This window comes from Lepisosteus oculatus, chromosome 12 (assembly GCF_040954835.1).
Source record: "Lepisosteus oculatus isolate fLepOcu1 chromosome 12, fLepOcu1.hap2, whole genome shotgun sequence".
NCBI lineage: Eukaryota > Metazoa > Chordata > Actinopteri > Semionotiformes > Lepisosteidae > Lepisosteus > Lepisosteus oculatus.
The window spans coordinates 34,777,025-34,800,217 of NC_090707.1; the positions used below are offsets into that span (position 1 = coordinate 34,777,025).

General features: G+C 38.0%; 1 protein-coding gene across 3 annotated transcripts in view; it reads right to left on the reverse strand.

The window, feature by feature from the left end:
- Positions 1-23,193, reverse strand: part of cdk15 (cyclin-dependent kinase 15) — a 140,153-nt gene that overhangs the window by 96,123 nt on the left and 20,837 nt on the right. For all 3 annotated transcript variants that reach the window (XM_015359369.2, XM_006636765.3, XM_015359370.2), the window contains 2 exons: positions 22,071-22,150; positions 20,514-20,608 (listed from right to left, as the gene is read on the reverse strand). In XM_015359369.2, coding sequence (XP_015214855.1) covers positions 20,514-20,608; positions 22,071-22,150 — 175 coding nt within the window. The remainder of the gene's footprint in view (positions 1-20,513; positions 20,609-22,070; positions 22,151-23,193) is intronic.

The following is a 23,193-nucleotide window of genomic DNA, read 5'->3' on the forward strand; positions in this document are numbered from 1 at the left end:
GAAGGTGGCATTGATTCTTTGAAGGAAAACTGATCCCTAACCCTAACCCCCAAGCTAGGGTTAGGGATAGGATTCCATAAAACATAGACAATTTCTAATGGCATGGCTGTAATTCGGGACAGAAACAATATGTAGAAATGATAGAATTTTCAAGATATCTTCACATTTTTTTTCCATCACTCTATGTATGGCAATATACCCAACATTGGCCTAACAGGGAATTTAGTCTATACTGCTCCTAAAGCAAAAATGTAAAAGAAAGTCAATAAAGCTCTCATGCTCCTGCATTTAGTGTTCAATCCAGGGGCATACTACCATATAAACTTAAAATTTATTGGGTATTCCTCACTCTTACCCTAGTTTGGCCCAAAACACTCCTCATTGACAACCCCATTTAACATGAGATTTCCACTCTGAGAATTCTTGACTTAAAACAGAATTTAAGCATTGATGATGCTTTCTCTTGGGTTTGGGAAGGTTGCTATGTCAATTCTGACTGTTAGTTTCATTTGCAGAGGTATATTTTCCACGGAAATGAGTAGAAGGTGGCATTGATTCCTTGAAGGAGAACTGATCCCTAACCCTAACCCCCAAGCTAGGGTTAGGGTTAGGATTCCGTAAAACATAGACAATTTCTAATGGCATGGCTGTAATTCGGGACAGAAACAATATGTAGAAATGATAGAATTTCCAAGATATCTTCACATTTTTTTTCCATCACTCTATGTATGGCTATATACACAGCACTTGCCTAACAGGGAATTTACTCTATACTGCTCCTATAGCAAAAGTCTGAAAGAAAGTCAATAAAGCTCTCATGCTCCTGCATTTAGTGTTCAATCCAGGGGCATACTACCATATAAGCTTAGAATTTATTGGGTATTCCTCACTCTTACCCTAGTTTGGCCCAAAACACTCCTCATTTCAACCCCATTTAACATGAGATTTCACTCTCAGAATACTTGACTTAAAACAGAATTTAAGCATTGATGATGCGTTCTCTTGGGTTTGGGAAGGTTGCTATGTCAGTTCTGACTGTTAGCTTCATTTGCAGAAGTATATTTTCCACAGAAATGAGTAGAAGGTGGCATTGATTCTTTGAAGGAAAACTGATCCCTAACCCTAACCCCCAAGCTAGGGTTAGGGTTAGGATTCCATAAAACATAGACAATTTCTAATGGCATGGCTGTAATTCGGGACAGAAACAATATGTAGAAATGATAGAATTTCCAAGATATCTTCACATTTTTTTTCCATCACTCTATGTATGGCAATATACCCAACATTGGCCTAACAGGGAATTTAGTCTATACTGATCCTATAGCAAAAATGTAAAAGAAAGTCAATAAAGCTCTCATACTCCTGCATTTAGTGTTCAATCCAGGGGCATACTACCATATAAGCTTAGAATTTATTGGGTATTCCTCACTCTTACCCTAGTTTGGCCCAAAATACTCCTCATTGACAACCCCATTTAATATGAGATTTCCACTCTCAGAATTCTTGACTTAAAACAGAATTTAAGCATTGATGATGCTTTCTCTTGGGTTTGGGAAGGTTGCTATGTCAATTCTGACTGTTAGTTTCATTTGCAGAGGTATATTTTCCACGGAAATGAGTAGAAGGTGGCATTGATTCCTTGAAGGAGAACTGATCCCTAACCCTAACCCCCAAGCTAGGGTTAGGGTTAGGATTCCGTAAAACATAGACAATTTCTAATGGCATGGCTGTAATTCGGGACAGAAACAATATGTAGAAATGATAGAATTTCCAAGATATCTTCACATTTTTTTTCCATCACTCTATGTATGGCTATATACACAGCACTTGCCTAACAGGGAATTTACTCTATACTGCTCCTATAGCAAAAGTCTGAAAGAAAGTCAATAAAGCTCTCATGCTCCTGCATTTAGTGTTCAATCCAGGGGCATACTACCATATAAGCTTAGAATTTATTGGGTATTCCTCACTCTTACCCTAGTTTGGCCCAAAACACTCCTCATTTCAACCCCATTTAACATGAGATTTCACTCTCAGAATACTTGACTTAAAACAGAATTTAAGCATTGATGATGCGTTCTCTTGGGTTTGGGAAGGTTGCTATGTCAGTTCTGACTGTTAGCTTCATTTGCAGAAGTATATTTTCCACAGAAATGAGTAGAAGGTGGCATTGATTCTTTGAAGGAAAACTGATCCCTAACCCTAACCCCCAAGCTAGGGTTAGGGTTAGGATTCCATAAAACATAGACAATTTCTAATGGCATGGCTGTAATTCGGGACAGAAACAATATGTAGAAATGATAGAATTTCCAAGATATCTTCACATTTTTTTTCCATCACTCTATGTATGGCAATATACCCAACATTGGCCTAACAGGGAATTTAGTCTATACTGATCCTATAGCAAAAATGTAAAAGAAAGTCAATAAAGCTCTCATACTCCTGCATTTAGTGTTCAATCCAGGGGCATACTACCATATAAGCTTAGAATTTATTGGGTATTCCTCACTCTTACCCTAGTTTGGCCCAAAATACTCCTCATTGACAACCCCATTTAATATGAGATTTCCACTCTCAGAATTCTTGACTTAAAACAGAATTTAAGCATTGATGATGCTTTCTCTTGGGTTTGGGAAGGTTGCTATGTCAATTCTGACTGTTAGTTTCATTTGCAGAGGTATATTTTCTACGGAAATGAGTAGAAGGTGGCATTGATTCCTTGAAGGAAAACTGATCCCTAACCCTAACCCCCAAGCTAGGGTTAGGGTTAGGATTCCGTAAAACATAGACAATTTCTAATGGCATGGCTATAATTCGGGTCAGAAACAATATGTAGAAATGATAGAATTTCCAAGATATCTTCACATTTTTTTTCCATCACTCTATGTATGGCTATATACACAGCACTTGCCTAACAGGGAATTTACTCTATACTGCTCCTATAGCAAAAGTCTGAAAGAAAGTCAATAAAGCTCTCATGCTCCTGCATTTAGTGTTCAATCCAGGGGCATACTACCATATAAGCTTAGAATTTATTGGGTATTCCTCACTCTTACCCTAGTTTGGCCCAAAACACTCCTAATTTCAACCCCATTTAACATGAGATTTCACTCTCAGAATACTTGACTTAAAACAGAATTTAAGCATTGATGGTGCGTTCTCTTGGGTTTGGGAAGGTTGCTATGTCAGTTCTGACTGTTAGCTTCATTTGCAGAAGTATATTTTCCACAGAAATGAGTAGAAGGTGGCATTGATTCTTTGAAGGAAAACTGATCCCTAACCCTAACACCCAAGCTAGGGTGAGGGTTAGGATTCCATAAAACATAGACAATTTCTAATGGCATGGCTGTAATTCGGGACAGAAACAATATGTAGAAATGATAGAATTTCCAAGAAATCTTCACATTTTTTTTCCATCACTCTATGTATGGCTATATACACAGCACTTGCCTAACAGGGAATTTACTCTATACTGCTCCTATAGCAAAAGTCTGAAAGAAAGTCAATAAAGCTCTCATGCTCCTGCATTTAGTGTTCAATCCAGGGGCATACTACCATATAAGCTTAGAATTTATTGGGTATTCCTCACTCTTACCCTAGTTTGGCCCAAAATACTCCTCATTGACAACCCCATTTAATATGAGATTTCCACTCTCAGAATTCTTGACTTAAAACAGAATTTAAGCATTGATGATGCTTTCTCTTGGGTTTGGGAAGGTTGCTATGTCAATTCTGACTGTTAGTTTCATTTGCAGAGGTATATTTTCCACGGAAATGAGTAGAAGGTGGCATTGATTCCTTGAAGGAAAACTGATCCCTAACCCTAACCCCCAAGCTAGGGTTAGGGTTAGGATTCCGTAAAACATAGACAATTTCTAATGGCATGGCTATAATTCGGGTCAGAAACAATATGTAGAAATGATAGAATTTCCAAGATATCTTCACATTTTTTTTCCATCACTCTATGTATGGCTATATACACAGCACTTGCCTAACAGGGAATTTACTCTATACTGCTCCTATAGCAAAAGTCTGAAAGAAAGTCAATAAAGCTCTCATGCTCCTGCATTTAGTGTTCAATCCAGGGGCATACTACCATATAAGCTTAGAATTTATTGGGTATTCCTCACTCTTACCCTAGTTTGGCCCAAAACACTCCTAATTTCAACCCCATTTAACATGAGATTTCACTCTCAGAATACTTGACTTAAAACAGAATTTAAGCATTGATGATGCGTTCCCTTGGGTTTGGGAAGGTTGCTATGTCAGTTCTGACTGTTAGCTTAATTTGCAGAAGTATATTTTCCACAGAAATGAGTAGAAGGTGGCATTGATTCTTTGAAGGAAAACTGATCCCTAACCCTAACCCCCAAGCTAGGGTTAGGGTTAGGATTCCGTAAAACATAGACAATTTCTAATGGCATGGCTGTAATTCGGGACAGAAACAATATGTAGAAATGATAGAATTTCCAAGATATCTTCACATTTTTTTTCCATCACTCTATGTATGGCAATATACCCAACATTGGCCTAACAGGGAATTTAGTCTATACTGATCCTATAGCAAAAATGTAAAAGAAAGTCAATAAAGCTCTCATACTCCTGCATTTAGTGTTCAATCCAGGGGCATACTACCATATAAGCTTAGAATTTATTGGGTATTCCTCACTCTTACCCTAGTTTGGCCCAAAATACTCCTCATTGACAACCCCATTTAATATGAGATTTCCACTCTCAGAATTCTTGACTTAAAACAGAATTTAAGCATTGATGATGCTTTCTCTTGGGTTTGGGAAGGTTGCTATGTCAATTCTGACTGTTAGTTTCATTTGCAGAGGTATATTTTCCACGGAAATGAGTAGAAGGTGGCATTGATTCCTTGAAGGAAAACTGATCCCTAACCCTAACCCCCAAGCTAGGGTTAGGGTTAGGATTCCGTAAAACATAGACAATTTCTAATGGCATGGCTATAATTCGGGTCAGAAACAATATGTAGAAATGATAGAATTTCCAAGATATCTTCACATTTTTTTTCCATCACTCTATGTATGGCTATATACACAGCACTTGCCTAACAGGGAATTTACTCTATACTGCTCCTATAGCAAAAGTCTGAAAGAAAGTCAATAAAGCTCTCATGCTCCTGCATTTAGTGTTCAATCCAGGGGCATACTACCATATAAGCTTAGAATTTATTGGGTATTCCTCACTCTTACCCTAGTTTGGCCCAAAACACTCCTAATTTCAACCCCATTTAACATGAGATTTCACTCTCAGAATACTTGACTTAAAACAGAATTTAAGCATTGATGATGCGTTCTCTTGGGTTTGGGAAGGTTGCTATGTCAGTTCTGACTGTTAGCTTCATTTGCAGAAGTATATTTTCCACAGAAATGAGTAGAAGGTGGCATTGATTCTTTGAAGGAAAACTGATCCCTAACCCTAACCCCCAAGCTAGGGTTAGGGTTAGGATTCCGTAAAACATAGACAATTTCTAATGGCATGGCTGTAATTCGGGACAGAAACAATATGTAGAAATGATAGAATTTCCAAGATATCTTCACATTTTTTTTCCATCACTCTATGTACAGTATGGCAATATACCCAACATTGGCCTAACAGGGAATTTAGTCTATACTGATCCTATAGCAAAAATGTAAAAGAAAGTCAATAAAGCTCTCATACTCCTGCATTTAGTGTTCAATCCAGGTTCATACTACCATATAAGCTTAGAATTTATTGGGTATTCCTCACTCTTACCCTAGTTTGGCCCAAAATACTCCTCATTGACAACCCCATTTAACATGAGATTTCACTCTCGGAATACTTGACTTAAAACAGAATTTAAGCATTGATGATGCGTTCTCTTGGGTTTGGGAAGGTTGCTATGTCAATTCTGACTGTTAGTTTCATTTGCAGAAGTATATTTTCCACAGAAATGAGTAGAAGGTGGCATTGATTCTTTGAAGGAAAACTGATCCCTAACCCTAACCCCCAAGCTAGGGTTAGGGTTAGGATTCCGTAAAACATAGACAATTTCTAATGGCATGGCTGTAATTCGGGACAGAAACAATATGTAGAAATGATAGAATTTCCAAGATATCTTCACATTTTTTTTCCATCACTCTATGTATGGCTATATACACAGCACTTGCCTAACAGGGAATTTACTCTATACTGCTCCTATAGCAAAAGTCTGAAAGAAAGTCAATAAAGCTCTCATGCTCCTGCATTTAGTGTTCAATCCAGGGGCATACTACCATATAAGCTTAGAATTTATTGGGTATTCCTCACTCTTACCCTAGTTTGGCCCAAAACACTCCTAATTTCAACCCCATTTAACATGAGATTTCACTCTCAGAATACTTGACTTAAAACAGAATTTAAGCATTGATGATGCGTTCTCTTGGGTTTGGGAAGGTTGCTATGTCAGTTCTGACTGTTAGCTTAATTTGCAGAAGTATATTTTCCACAGAAATGAGTAGAAGGTGGCATTGATTCTTTGAAGGAAAACTGATCCCTAACCCTAACCCCCAAGCTAGGGTTAGGGTTAGGATTCCATAAAACATAGACAATTTCTAATGGCATGGCTGTAATTCGGGACAGAAACAATATGTAGAAATGATAGAATTTCCAAGAAATCTTCACATTTTTTTTCCATCACTCTATGTATGGCAATATACCCAACATTGGCCTAACAGGGAATTTAGTCTATACTGATACTAAAGCAAAAATGTAAAAGAAAGTCAATAAAGCTCTCATACTCCTGCATTTAGTGTTCAATCCAGGGGCATACTACCATATAAGCTTAGAATTTATTGGGTATTCCTTACTCTTACCCTAGTTTGGCCCAAAATACTCCTCATTGACAACCCCATTTAACATGAGATTTCCACTCTGAGAATTCTTGACATAAAACAGAATTTAAGCATTGATGATGCTTTCTCTTGGGTTTGGGAAGGTTGCTATGTCAATTCTGACTGTTAGTTTCATTTGCAGAGGTATATTTTCCACGGAAATGAGTAGAAGGTGGCATTGATTCCTTGAAGGAGAACTGATCCCTAACCCTAACCCCCAAGCTAGGGTTAGGGTTAGGATTCCGTAAAACATAGACAATTTCTAATGGCATGGCTATAATTCGGGTCAGAAACAATATGTAGAAATGATAGAATTTCCAAGATATCTTCACATTTTTTTTCCATCACTCTATGTATGGCTATATACACAGCACTTGCCTAACAGGGAATTTACTCTATACTGCTCCTATAGCAAAAGTCTGAAAGAAAGTCAATAAAGCTCTCATACTCCTGCATTAGTGTTCAATCCAGGGGCATACTACCATATAAGCTTAGAATTTATTCGGTATTCCTCACTCTTACCCTAGTTTGGCCCAAAACACTCCTAATTTCAACCCCATTTAACATGAGATTTCACTCTCAGAATACTTGACTTAAAACAGAATTTAAGCATTGATGATGCGTTCTCTTGGGTTTGGGAAGGTTGCTATGTCAGTTCTGACTGTTAGCTTAATTTGCAGAAGTATATTTTCCACAGAAATGAGTAGAAGGTGGCATTGATTCTTTGAAGGAAAACTGATCCCTAACCCTAACCCCCAAGCTAGGGTTAGGGTTACGATTCCATAAAACATAGACAATTTCTAATGGCATGGCTGTAATTCGGGACAGAAACAATATGTAGAAATGATAGAATTTCCAAGAAATCTTCACATTTTTTTTCCATCACTCTATGTATGGCTATATACACAGCACTTGCCTAACAGGTAATTTACTCTATACTGCTCCTATAGCAAAAGTCTGAAAGAAAGTCAATAAAGCTCTCATGCTCCTGCATTTAGTGTTCAATCCAGGGGCATACTACCATATAAACTTAGAATTTATTGGGTATTCCTCACTCTTACCCTAGTTTGGCCCAAAACACTCCTCATTTCAACCCCATTTAACATGAGATTTCACTCTCAGAATACTTGACTTAAAACAGAATTTAAGCATTGATGATGCGTTCTCTTGGGTTTGGGAAGGTTGCTATGTCAGTTCTGACTGTTAGCTTCATTTGCAGAAGTATATTTTCCACAGAAATGAGTAGAAGGTGGCATTGATTCTTTGAAGGAAAACTGATCCCTAACCCTAACCCCCAAGCTAGGGTTAGGGTTAGGATTCCGTAAAACATAGACAATTTCTAATGGCATGGCTGTAATTCGGGACAGAAACAATATGTAGAAATGATAGAATTTCCAAGATATCTTCACATTTTTTTTCCATCACTCTATGTATGGCAATATACCCAACATTGGCCTAACAGGGAATTTAGTCTATACTGATACTATAGCAAAAATGTAAAAGAAAGTCAATAAAGCTCTCATACTCCTGCATTTAGTGTTCAATCCAGGGGCATACTACCATATAAGCTTAGAATTTATTGGGTATTCCACACTCTTGCCCTAGTTTGGCCCAAAATACTCCTCATTAACAACCCCATTTAATATGAGATTTCCACTCTCAGAATTCTTGACTTAAAACAGAATTTAAGCATTGATGATGCGTTCTCTTGGGTTTGGGAAGGTTGCTATGTCAGTTCTGACTCTTAGCTTCATTTTCAGAGGTATATTTTCCACGGAAATGAGTAGAAGGTGGCATTGATTCCTTGAAGGAAAACTGATCCCTAACCCTAACCCCCAAGCTAGGGTTAGGGTTAGGATTCCGTAAAACATAGACAATTTCTAAAGGCATGGCTATAATTTGGGTCAGAAACAATATGTAGAAATGATAGAATTTCCAAGATATCTTCACATTTTATTTCCATCACTCTATGTATGGCTATATACACAGCACTTGCCTAACAGGGAATTTACTCTATACTGCTCCTATAGCAAAAGTCTGAAAGAAAGTCAATAAAGCTCTCATGCTCCTGCATTTAGTGTTCAATCCAGGGGCATACTACCATATAAGCTTAGAATTTATTGGGTATTCCTCACTCTTACCCTAGTTTGGCCCAAAACACTCCTAATTTCAACCCCATTTAACATGAGATTTCACTCTCAGAATACTTGACTTAAAACAGAATTTAAGCATTGATGATGCGTTCTCTTGGGTTTGGGAAGGTTGCTATGTCAGTTCTGACTGTTAGCTTAATTTGCAGAAGTATATTTTCCACAGAAATGAGTAGAAGGTGGCATTGATTCTTTGAAGGAAAACTGATCCCTAACCCTAACCCCCAAGCTAGGGTTAGGGTTAGGATTCCGTAAAACATAGACAATTTCTAATGGCATGGCTATAATTCGGGTCAGAAACAATATGTAGAAATGATAGAATTTCCAAGAAATCTTCACATTTTTTTTCCATCACTCTATGTATGGCTATATACACAGCACTTGCCTAACAGGGAATTTACTCTATACTGCTCCTATAGCAAAAGTCTGAAAGAAAGTCAATAAAGCTCTCATGCTCCTGCATTTAGTGTTCAATCCAGGGGCATACTACCATATAAGCTTAGAATTTATTGGGTATTCCTCACTCTTACCCTAGTTTGGCCCAAAATACTCCTCATTGACAACCCCATTTAACATGAGATTTCCACTCTGAGAATTCTTGACTTAAAACAGAATTTAAGCATTGATGATGCTTTCTCTTGGGTTTGGGAAGGTTGCTATGTCAATTCTGACTGTTAGTTTCATTTGCAGAGGTATATTTTCCACAGAAATGAGTAGAAGGTGGCATTGATTCCTTGAAGGAGAACTGATCCCTAACCCTAACCCCCAAGCTAGGGTTAGGGTTAGGATTCCATAAAACATAGACAATTTCTAATGGCATGGCTGTAATTCGGGACAGAAACAATATGTAGAAATGATAGAATTTCCAAGATATCTTCACATTTTTTTTCCATCACTCTATGTATGGCTATATACACAGCACTTGCCTAACAGGGAATTTACTCTATACTGCTCCTATAGCAAAAGTCTGAAAGAAAGTCAATAAAGCTCTCATGCTCCTGCATTTAGTGTTCAATCCAGGGGCATACTACCATATAAGCTTAGAATTTATTGGGTATTCCTCACTCTTACCCTAGTTTGGCCCAAAATACTCCTCATTGACAACCCCATTTAATATGAGATTTCCACTCTCAGAATTCTTGACTTAAAACAGAATTTAAGCATTGATGATGCTTTCTCTTGGGTTTGGGAAGGTTGCTATGTCAATTCTGACTGTTAGTTTCATTTGCAGAGGTATATTTTCCACGGAAATGAGTAGAAGGTGGCATTGATTCCTTGAAGGAAAACTGATCCCTAACCCTAACCCCCAAGCTAGGGTTAGGGTTAGGATTCCGTAAAACATAGACAATTTCTAATGGCATGGCTATAATTCGGGTCAGAAACAATATGTAGAAATGATAGAATTTCCAAGATATCTTCACATTTTTTTTCCATCACTCTATGTATGGCTATATACACAGCACTTGCCTAACAGGGAATTTACTCTATACTGCTCCTATAGCAAAAGTCTGAAAGAAAGTCAATAAAGCTCTCATGCTCCTGCATTTAGTGTTCAATCCAGGGGCATACTACCATATAAGCTTAGAATTTATTGGGTATTCCTCACTCTTACCCTAGTTTGGCCCAAAACACTCCTAATTTCAACCCCATTTAACATGAGATTTCACTCTCAGAATACTTGACTTAAAACAGAATTTAAGCATTGATGATGCGTTCTCTTGGGTTTGGGAAGGTTGCTATGTCAGTTCTGACTGTTAGCTTAATTTGCAGAAGTATATTTTCCACAGAAATGAGTAGAAGGTGGCATTGATTCTTTGAAGGAAAACTGATCCCTAACCCTAACCCCCAAGCTAGGGTTAGGGTTAGGATTCCGTAAAACATAGACAATTTCTAATGGCATGGCTGTAATTCGGGACAGAAACAATATGTAGAAATGATAGAATTTCCAAGATATCTTCACATTTTTTTTCCATCACTCTATGTATGGCAATATACCCAACATTGGCCTAACAGGGAATTTAGTCTATACTGATCCGATAGCAAAAATGTAAAAGAAAGTCAATAAAGCTCTCATACTCCTGCATTTAGTGTTCAATCCAGGTTCATACTACCATATAAGCTTAGAATTTATTGGGTATTCCTCACTCTTACCCTAGTTTGGCCCAAAATACTCCTCATTGACAACCCCATTTAATATGAGATTTCCACTCTCAGAATTCTTGACTTAAAACAGAATTTAAGCATTGATGATGCTTTCTCTTGGGTTTGGGAAGGTTGCTATGTCAATTCTGACTGTTAGTTTCATTTGCAGAGGTATATTTTCTACGGAAATGAGTAGAAGGTGGCATTGATTCCTTGAAGGAAAACTGATCCCTAACCCTAACCCCCAAGCTAGGGTTAGGGTTAGGATTCCGTAAAACATAGACAATTTCTAATGGCATGGCTATAATTCGGGTCAGAAACAATATGTAGAAATGATAGAATTTCCAAGATATCTTCACATTTTTTTTCCATCACTCTATGTATGGCTATATACACAGCACTTGCCTAACAGGGAATTTACTCTATACTGCTCCTATAGCAAAAGTCTGAAAGAAAGTCAATAAAGCTCTCATGCTCCTGCATTTAGTGTTCAATCCAGGGGCATACTACCATATAAGCTTAGAATTTATTGGGTATTCCTCACTCTTACCCTAGTTTGGCCCAAAACACTCCTAATTTCAACCCCATTTAACATGAGATTTCACTCTCAGAATACTTGACTTAAAACAGAATTTAAGCATTGATGATGCGTTCTCTTGGGTTTGGGAAGGTTGCTATGTCAGTTCTGACTGTTAGCTTCATTTGCAGAAGTATATTTTCCACAGAAATGAGTAGAAGGTGGCATTGATTCTTTGAAGGAAAACTGATCCGTAACCCTAACCCCCAAGCTAGGGTTAGGGTTAGGATTCCATAAAACATAGACAATTTCTAATGGCATGGCTGTAATTCGGGACAGAAACAATATGTAGAAATGATAGAATTTCCAAGAAATCTTCACATTTTTTTTCCATCACTCTATGTATGGCAATATACCCAACATTGGCCTAACAGGGAATTTAGTCTATACTGATACTAAAGCAAAAATGTAAAAGAAAGTCAATAAAGCTCTCATACTCCTGCATTTAGTGTTCAATCCAGGGGCATACTACCATATAAGCTTAGAATTTATTGGGTATTCCTCACTCTTACCCTAGTTTGGCCCAAAATACTCCTCATTGACAACCCCATTTAACATGAGATTTCCACTCTGAGAATTCTTGACATAAAACAGAATTTAAGCATTGATGATGCTTTCTCTTGGGTTTGGGAAGGTTGCTATGTCAATTCTGACTGTTAGTTTCATTTGCAGAGGTATATTTTCCACGGAAATGAGTAGAAGGTGGCATTGATTCCTTGAAGGAGAACTGATCCCTAACCCTAACCCCCAAGCTAGGGTTAGGGTTAGGATTCCGTAAAACATAGACAATTTCTAATGGCATGGCTATAATTCGGGTCAGAAACAATATGTAGAAATGATAGAATTTCCAAGATATCTTCACATTTTTTTTCCATCACTCTATGTATGGCTATATACACAGCACTTGCCTAACAGGGAATTTACTCTATACTGCTCCTATAGCAAAAGTCTGAAAGAAAGTCAATAAAGCTCTCATGCTCCTGCATTTAGTGTTCAATCCAGGGGCATACTACCATATAAGCTTAGAATTTATTGGGTATTCCTCACTCTTACCCTAGTTTGGCCCAAAACACTCCTAATTTCAACCCCATTTAACATGAGATTTCACTCTCAGAATACTTGACTTAAAACAGAATTTAAGCATTGATGATGCTTTCTCTTGGGTTTGGGAAGGTTGCTATGTCAGTTCTGACTGTTAGCTTCATTTGCAGAAGTATATTTTCCACAGAAATGAGTAGAAGGTGGCATTGATTCTTTGAAGGAAAACTGATCCGTAACCCTAACCCCCAAGCTAGGGTTAGGGTTAGGATTCCATAAAACATAGACAATTTCTAATGGCATGGCTGTAATTCGGGACAGAAACAATATGTAGAAATGATAGAATTTCCAAGAAATCTTCACATTTTTTTTCCATCACTCTATGTATGGCAATATACCCAACATTGGCCTAACAGGGAATTTAGTCTATACTGATACTAAAGCAAAAATGTAAAAGAAAGTCAATAAAGCTCTCATACTCCTGCATTTAGTGTTCAATCCAGGGGCATACTACCATATAAGCTTAGAATTTATTGGGTATTCCTTACTCTTACCCTAGTTTGGCCCAAAATACTCCTCATTGACAACCCCATTTAACATGAGATTTCCACTCTGAGAATTCTTGACATAAAACAGAATTTAAGCATTGATGATGCTTTCTCTTGGGTTTGGGAAGGTTGCTATGTCAATTCTGAATGTTAGTTTCATTTGCAGAGGTATATTTTCCACGGAAATGAGTAGAAGGTGGCATTGATTCCTTGAAGGAGAACTGATCCCTAACCCTAACCCCCAAGCTAGGGTTAGGGTTAGGATTCCGTAAAACATAGACAATTTCTAATGGCATGGCTGTAATTCGGGACAGAAACAATATGTAGAAATGATAGAATTTCCAAGATATCTTCACATTTTTTTTCCATCACTCTTTGTATGGCTATATACACAGCACTTGCCTAACAGGGAATTTACTCTATACTGCTCCTATAGCAAAAGTCTGAAAGAAAGTCAATAAAGCTCTCATGCTCCTGCATTTAGTGTTCAATCCAGGGGCATACTACCATATAAGCTTAGAATTTATTGGGTATTCCTCACTCTTACCCTAGTTTGGCCCAAAACACTCCTAATTTCAACCCCATTTAACATGAGATTTCACTCTCAGAATACTTGACTTAAAACAGAATTTAAGCATTGATGATGCGTTCTCTTGGGTTTGGGAAGGTTGCTATGTCAGTTCTGACTGTTAGCTTCATTTGCAGAAGTATATTTTCCACAGAAATGAGTAGAAGGTGGCATTGATTCTTTGAAGGAAAACTGATCCCTAACCCTAACCCCCAAGCTAGGGTTAGGGTTAGGATTCCGTAAAACATAGACAATTTCTAATGGCATGGCTGTAATTCGGGACAGAAACAATATGTAGAAATGATAGAATTTCCAAGATATCTTCACATTTTTTTTCCATCACTCTATGTATGGCTATATACACAGCACTTGCCTAACAGGGAATTTACTCTATACTGCTCCTATAGCAAAAGTCTGAAAGAAAGTCAATAAAGCTCTCATGCTCCTGCATTTAGTGTTCAATCCAGGGGCATACTACCATATAAGCTTAGAATTTATTGGGTATTCCTCACTCTTACCCTAGTTTGGCCCAAAACACTCCTCATTGACAACCCCTTTTAACATGAGATTTCCACTCTGAGAATTCTTGACTTAAAACAGAATTTAAGCATTTATGATGCTTTCTCTTGGGTTTGGGAAGGTTGCTATGTCAATTCTGACTGTTAGTTTCATTTGCAGAGGTATATTTTTTACGGAAATGAGTAGAAGGTGGCATTGATTCCTTGAAGGAAAACTGATCCCTAACCCTAACCCCCAAGCTAGGGTTAGGGTTAGGATTCCGTAAAACATAGACAATTTCTAATGGCATGGCTATAATTCGGGTCAGAAACAATATGTAGAAATGATAGAATTTCCAAGATATCTTCACATTTTTTTCCATCTCTCTATGTATGGCTATATACACAGCACTTGCTTAACAGGGAATTTACTCTATACTGCTCCTATAGCAAAAGTCTGAAAGAAAGTCAATAAAGCTCTCATGCTCCTGCATTTAGTGTTCAATCCAGGGGCATACTACCATATAAACTTAGAATTTATTGGGTATTCCTCACTCTTACCCTTTTTTGGCCCAAAACACTCCTCATTTCAACCCCATTTAACATGAGATTTCACTCTCAGAATACTTGACTTAAAACAGAATTTAAGCATTGATGATGCGTTCTCTTGGGTTTGGGAAGGTTGCTATGTCAGTTCTGACTGTTAGCTTCATTTGCAGAAGTATATTTTCCACAGAAATGAGTAGAAGGTGGCATTGATTCTTTGAAGGAAAACTGATCCCTAACCCTAACCCCCAAGCTAGGGTTAGGGTTAGGATTCCGTAAAACATAGACAATTTCTAATGGCATGGCTGTAATTCGGGACAGAAACAATATGTAGAAATGATAGAATTTCCAAGATATCTTCACATTTTTTTTCCCATCACTCTATGTATGGCAATATACCCAACATTGGCCTAACAGGGAATTTAGTCTATACTGATCCTATAGCAAAAATGTAAAAGAAAGTCAATAAAGCTCTCATACTCCTGCATTTAGTGTTCAATCCAGGGGCATACTACCATATAAGCTTAGAATTTATTGGGTATTCCTCACTCTTACCCTAGTTTGGCCCAAAATACTCCTCATTGACAACCCCATTTAATATGAGATTTCCACTCTCAGAATTCTTGACTTAAAACAGAATTTAAGCATTGATGATGCTTTCTCTTGGGTTTGGGAAGGTTGCTATGTCAGTTCTGACTGTTAGCTTCATTTGCAGAAGTATATTTTCCACAGAAATGAGTAGAAGGTGGCATTGATTCTTTGAAGGAAAACTGATCCCTAACCCTAACCCCCAAGCTAGGGTTAGGGTTAGGATTCCATAAAACATAGACAATTTCTAATGGCATGGCTGTAATTCGGGACAGAAACAATATGTAGAAATGATAGAATTTCCAAGAAATCTTCACATTTTTTTTCCATCACTCTATGTATGGCTATATACACAGCACTTGCCTAACAGGTAATTTACTCTATACTGCTCCTACAGCAAAAGTCTGAAAGAAAGTCAATAAAGCTCTCATGCTCCTGCATTTAGTGTTCAATCCAGGGGCATACTACCATATAAGCTTAGAATTTATTGGGTATTCCTCACTCTTACCCTAGTTTGGCCCAAAACACTCCTCATTTCAACCCCATTTAACATGAGATTTCACTCTCAGAATACTTGACTTAAAACAGAATTTAAGCATTGATGATGCGTTCTCTTGGGTTTGGGAAGGTTGCTATGTCAGTTCTGACTGTTAGCTTCATTTGCAGAAGTATATTTTCCACAGAAATGAGTAGAAGGTGGCATTGATTCTTTGAAGGAAAACTGATCCCTAACCCTAACCCCCAAGCTAGGGTTAGGGTTAGGATTCCGTAAAACATAGACAATTTCTAATGGCATGGCTGTAATTCGGGACAGAAACAATATGTAGAAATGATAGAATTTCCAAGATATCTTCACATTTTTTTCCATCACTCTATGTATGGCTATATACACAGCACTTGCCTAACAGGGAATTTACTCTATACTGCTCCTATAGCAAAAGTCTGAAAGAAAGTTAATAAAGCTCTCATGCTCCTGCATTTAGTGTTCAATCCAGGGGCATACTACCATATAAACTTAGAATTTATTGGGTATTCCTCACTCTTACCCTAGTTTGGCCCAAAACACTCCTTATTTCAACACCATTTAACATGAGATTTCACTCTCATAATACTTGACTTAAAACAGAATTTAAGCATTGATGATGCGTTCTCTTGGGTTTGGGAAGGTTTCTATGTCAGTTCTGACTGTTAGCTTCATTTGCAGAGGTATATTTTCCACGGAAATGAGTAGAAGGTGGCATTGATTCCTTGAAGGAGAACTGATCCCTAACCCTAACCCCCAAGCTAGGGTTAGGGTTAGGATTCCGTAAAACATAGACAATTTCTAATAGCATGGCTGTAATTCGGGACAGAAACAATATGTAGAAATGATAGAATTTCCAAGATATCTTCACATTTTTTTTCCATCACTCTATGTATGGCAATATACCCAACATTGGCCTAACAGGGAATTTAGTCTATACTGATCCTATAGCAAAAATGTAAAAGAAAGTCAATAAAGCTCTCATGCTCCTGCATTTAGTGTTCAATCCAGGGCATACTACCATATAAGCTTAGAATTTATTGGGTATTCCTCACTTTCACCCTAGTTTGGCCCAAAATACTCCTCATTGACAACTCCATTTAATATGAGATTTCCACTCTCAGAATTCTTGACTTAAAACAGAATTTAAGCATTGATGATGCTTTCTCTTGGGTTTGGGAAGGTTGCTATGTCAGTTCTGACTGTTACCTTCAATTGCAGAGGTATATTTTCCACAGAAATGAGTAGAAGGTGGCATTGATTCCTTGAAGGAAAACTGATCCCTAACCCTAACCCCCAAGCTAGGGTTAGGGTTAGGATTCCGTAAAACATAGACAATTTCTAATGGCATGGCTATAATTCGGGTCAGAAACAATATGTAGAAATGATAGAATTTCCAAGATATCTTCACATTTTTTTTCCATCACTCTATGTATGGCTATATACACAGCACTTGCCTAACAGGGAATTTACTCTATACTGCTCCTATAGCAAAAGTCTGAAAGAAAGTCAATAAAGCTCTCATGCTCCTGCATTTAGTGTTCAATCCAGGGGCATACTACCATATAAACTTAGAATTTATTGGGTATTCCTCACTCTTACCCTAGTTTGGCCCAAAACACTCCTCATTGACAACCCCATTTAACATGAGATTTCCACTCTCAGAATTCTTGACTTAAAACAGAATTTAAGCATTGATGATGCTTTCTCTTGGGTTTGGGAAGGTTGCTATGTCAGTTCTGACTGTTAGTTTCATTTGCAGAGGTATATTTTCCACAGAAATGAGTAGAAGGTGGCATTGATTCCTTGAAGGAAAACTGATCCCTAACCCTAACCCCCAAGCTAGGGTTAGGGTTAGGATTCCCTAAAACATAGACAATTTCTAATGGCATGGCTATAATTCGGGTCAGAAACAATATGTAGAAATGATAGAATTTCCAAGATATCTTCACATTTTTTTTCCATCACTCTATGTATGGCAATATACCCAACATTGGCCTAACAGGGAATTTAGTCTATACTGATCCTATAGCAAAAATGTAAAAGAAAGTCAATAAAGCTCTCATGCTCCTGAATTTAGTGTTCAATCCAGGGGCATACTACCATATAAGCTTAGAATTTATTGGGTATTCCTCACTCTTACCCTAGTTTGGCCCAAAATACTCCTTATTGACAACCCCATTTAACATGAGATTTCCACTCTGAGAATTCTTGACTTAAAACAGAATTTAAGCATTGATGATGCTTTCTCTTGGGTTTGGAAAGGTTGCTATGTCAGTTCTGACTGTTAGTTTCATTTGCAGAGGTATATTTTCCACGGAAATGAGTAGAAGGTGGCATTGATTCCTTGAAGGAAAACTGATCCCTAACCCTAACCCCCAAGCTAGGGTTAGGGTTAGGATTCTCTAAAACATAGACAATTTCTAATGGCATGGCTATAATTCGGGTCAGAAACAATATGTAGAAATGATAGAATTGCCAAGATATATTCACATTTTTTTTCCATCACTCTATGTATGGCAATATACCCAACATTGGCCTAACAGGGAATTTAGTCTATACTGATCCTATAGCAAAAATGTAAAAGAAAGTCAATAAAGCTCTCATGCTCCTGTATTCAGTGTTCAATCCAGGGGCATACTACCATATAAGCTTAGAATTTATTGGGTATTCCTCACTCTTACCCTAGTTTGGCCCAAAATACTCCTCATTGACAACCCCATTTAACATGAGATTTCCACTCTCAGAATTCTTGACTTAAAACAGAATTTAAGCATTGATTGTGCTTTCTCTTGGGTTTGGGAAGGTTGCTATGTCAATTCTGACTGTTAGTTTCATTTGCAGAGGTATATTTTCCACGGAAATGAGTAGAAGGTGGCATTGATTCCTTGAAGGAGAACTGATCCCTAACCCTAACCCCCAAGCTAGGGTTAGGGTTAGGATTCCCTAAAACATAGACAATTTCTAATGGCATGGCTGTAATTCGGGTCAGAAACAATATGTAGAAATGATAGAATTTCCAAGAAATCTTCACATTTTTTTTCCATCACTCCATGTATGGCAATATACCCAACATTGGCCTAACAGGGAATTTAGTCTATACTGCTCCTATAGCAAAAGTCTGAAAGAAAGTCAGTCTTTGGTTTGGGAAGGTTGCTATGTCAGTTCTGACTGTTAGCTTAATTTGCAGAAGAATATTTTCCACAGAAATGAGTAGAAGGTGGCATTGATTCCTTGAAGGAAAACTGATCCCTAACCCTAACCCCCAAGCTAGGGTTAGCGTTAGGATTCCCTCAAAACACAGGCAATTTTTAATGGCATGGCTTTTTTTCAGGACAGAAAAGAAATGTTGGAAAGGTATATTTTCCAAGTTATCTTAACATTTTCTCTGGCATTTCCTATACTGTAAAGAAACTAATATGATAAAGGCACCATATTGACTGATTAAAAGTTTTGTTAAATATTGAATTAATAGAAGATGAGTTCAATATATCAGTTTTTAATTGAAAGGTAAGGTTGTTCTAGATGAACGGAATATACTTTTAAATAAAAACCCATTGCAAATTATTTAGTATTCCGTTTTCTTGAACTGATACATCTTCACACAAATAGTTATAGGTGTCTGGGACCTGATGTCTAAAATGGCATAGTTCAATAATTTTACATTACATGCCGAAATTGAGTTAAGCAAAAGTATTTGGGGTAGAAATCTGTTCTCTTACAGTGTAATAGTAACAGTTCTATCCTCAGAATTGAAATTGATCTCTTGTTTCACCACAAAAAAAACAGCAGATACAATAACACTGATGATTGGCATGTTTGTAATACATGAAATATGATCACATTATATCCATTGTCGTACAATAAAAATGGCATCCAGAATCTAAAGTTAGGATCAACTATATATCAGATTAAAGCTCACTTTAAATTGAGCCAAACATAGTACTATCCTTTGTACATTTTTAATATTATTATCATTATTAGAATCTGTGTGAAAAGATGTAAAAGATTCCTGGAAATGGACCAAGTGTCGCTATTTTATTAATGGATAATATAATAAGGGCCATACAATAGACTTAATTAACAGTTGTATACTAGAAGCAAAAGCACATAAGAGGAATATCAAGTCATATCTTTAGTTCATAATTACAGCATTTTAGTACATTACTTACTTGAATTAGCCATGATTATGTCATGCAATGAAGCTTACAGTGCTTACATTTTCCACAGTGCTAACTAGAAATATGTCAGTCACATACAGTAAATCATTTGTTATATTGAAACAATTAATAATTTGCTGGCTTTATTTTAATGCAATATTTACCTAACGAACTGCAATCATGGTCTAGCTAAAATCTTTCTGACCGATAAAAAAAAAGATCTTTTTTGTTTTAAAAAAGCTGTATTTCTGTTACTTTAAAAGCCTGGTCCAAAAGAAGTAAGAGTGAGCCAAGCAATTGCTGACACAAAAGCACTTACCACATACTCGAAGACAAAAGTGAGGGACTCCCGTGTGTGGATGATGTCATGGAGGAGAACAATGTTGGAGTGTTTTAGGCCCTTTAGCAGGGACGCTGAAATGTAAAAGCAGCAAGTGTGTCACTGACAGAACTGGCTGACTTCATGAATATATCATCATACACCTCCCTCAACCCATTTAAGGACATAAGAAACTGAAAGGTAAGGCCCATCTTGCCCATTGGGTATTTAGTGACTATCTGATCCCAGCATCTCACCCTGTCGTTTCCTGAAAGAAACCTAACTTTCAGCTTCAGAAAAATAAGATCACTTTATTAGCCATACACAATTTCTTGCATTAGGAATTCATCTTTTTGTAGACCCCAGCTTGCTCTCCATGAGACACACAGACAGGGAGAGAAGCTTGGGGTCAGAGCAGAGGGTCAGCCATTGTACAGCGCCCCTGGAGCAGTTGGGGTAAAGGGCCTTGCTCAGGGGCCTAACGGAGTAGGATTCCTCTGCCGGCTGCAGGATTTGAACCAGTAACCTTCCAGCCACAGGCTCAGATCCTTAGCCACAGTGCCACAATAGCTCATTTCATACTCCCATGAGCCTTCATGTAAAGAACAGTCTCCTGTTCACAGAATTAGTTGCACTTCCAAGCAGTTTCTGCTGGTGACTTCTGGTTTGTGTTAATTCAGATTGTCAGAGCCTTTTTAGGGTTTGAATGCTTGTGTCTGGTTCCTCTTGTTGTCGTTTCAGTTTCAGATCTGCTCTTTAAGCCCTGGAATGCTCTTCTCAGAAATGATATCAGAGTACCAGAATCTTTTTTACAGCATCTGAAGTTGTACACAGTATTCAAAGACACGAATATAAAACACTGGCGTGTAAAACAGGCAGGAACACCATTATACAAATGAAGCATTTGTATTAAGGCAATATAAAGTGGAAGAATCAGAGATGCTATTATTGCATTCATACAGTAGTTCCTTTCATTCAGTTTAATCCAGGAGCATGAGTCGTTTCTTGTGCAACACTGTAGTACAGCGGCCAGCATTGCTGCCTTGCAGCCGTGTGTGCCCTGCGGTGACAACTGTGTGGAGTTTGTCTATTCTTCTTGTGTTCAGGTGGGTTTTCTCTGCGTGCCCTGGTTTCCTCCCACAGCCCCAAGACGCACTGGTAAATTAATCGGTTGCAGGGAAAATTGTCCCTGGTCTGAGTGTCTGCTCTGTGATGGACAGGCATCTCATCCAGTCTGTCCCCTGCCTTGAACCTGTTGCTCCCCTGAACCAACAACTGGAAGAAGCAGTAAGAAAAAGGGTGAGTGGACAGAAGTCATTGTCCACTCAAAGGCCCCAGGTAGTGGTAGGACCATGTTTATTCTATGGATCTTGTTGTATTTATATTTTTGGTGCTCTTTGTTCTCATTAAAGAGAAAGTATAGGGTGTATGTGTATGCCTGAAGTCACACCCTATAAAAACAGAACTAGGCAGGGAGTTTGTGTGAAGCTCAGTTTACAGAAAAAATAGTTTTTTGTAATCCACTATGCAATAATCGAATCACTTGAAAGCGCTTACCTTCTCGAATGGCTGTGAAGGGTACCCCTTCTTCTGTCTTCATTCGGATTACCTTCAGTGCAACCAGGTGGCCGTTTATTCTACAAGATGAATTCTAGTTAATACGGATCGTGAGATTACAAATGGGCTTTAAATGTGCAGTAAGCCATGTAAGTGTCCTCCATTGTTACATCTGTCCATCTAAATACAGGTAATTTTCACACTCAAGCAGTCACACTGATGTGAAGACTCACACAGTAAGTTAGGAGTGTTCAGTCCTGGAGAGCTCCACTCTAATGAGTCTAATACTATAGGTCACCTTAATCATCTGTCATTTGCTTAAGCCACTAAGCAAGTAAAGTGTCAAAGAAGGAAAAGCTAGTCCTTCACACCTACGTGGCACTCTGATTTTTGTTCCAAATGATCTCTAAATTATTTAATCGAACCTGTTCAACAACACCTGTTTAATTGATCATAGTTATGTGGTTCCAGGTTTTAGAAATTGGAAAGCCTTGGTATGATGTGATGAAGAGTGTGAACTCTAATGTGGGGCTACCCCAGCATATTATTTACGCAGTCTGTTGATAAACAACAGCAGCATGTGAGGCAACGATTCAGTAGGAGCTGTTTACTTCACACAGGGAATGACCAAATGCATTTAGATGGCCAGATTATTAGTGTGAGTGCTGTCCTTTTCGTGTCAGAGAATGCACTGCACATTGTCAGCTTTTGCAACAAGGATGTCATGTACATGTGCATGAAGATGTGTTGCTGGCTGTGGGTTTCGGTGTCTCTTTATTCTCGTAGTCATATACTGTATTGCAATTTGTTCCTTTGCAAACTAAACACAAGGAAAGAAAGGTGGGACAGTGATAAGCTTTGCTGCCTCATAGCACTGGGGCCCTGGGTTGCATTTCAGACCTGTTGTGCTATCTGCATGGAGTTTGTATGTTTTCTCTCTGTTTGCATGGATTTATTCCAGGTGCTCTGTGTTTCCTCCCACAATCCAAAGACATACTGGTAGGTTATGTGGCTACTGGGCAAACTAGCCCCGGTGTGAGTGTCTGTGTGTCTGTGTTTGTGTCTATGTCTGCCCTGTGATGGACTGGCATCCTGTCCAGCGTGTACCCTGTCTTGTGCCTGT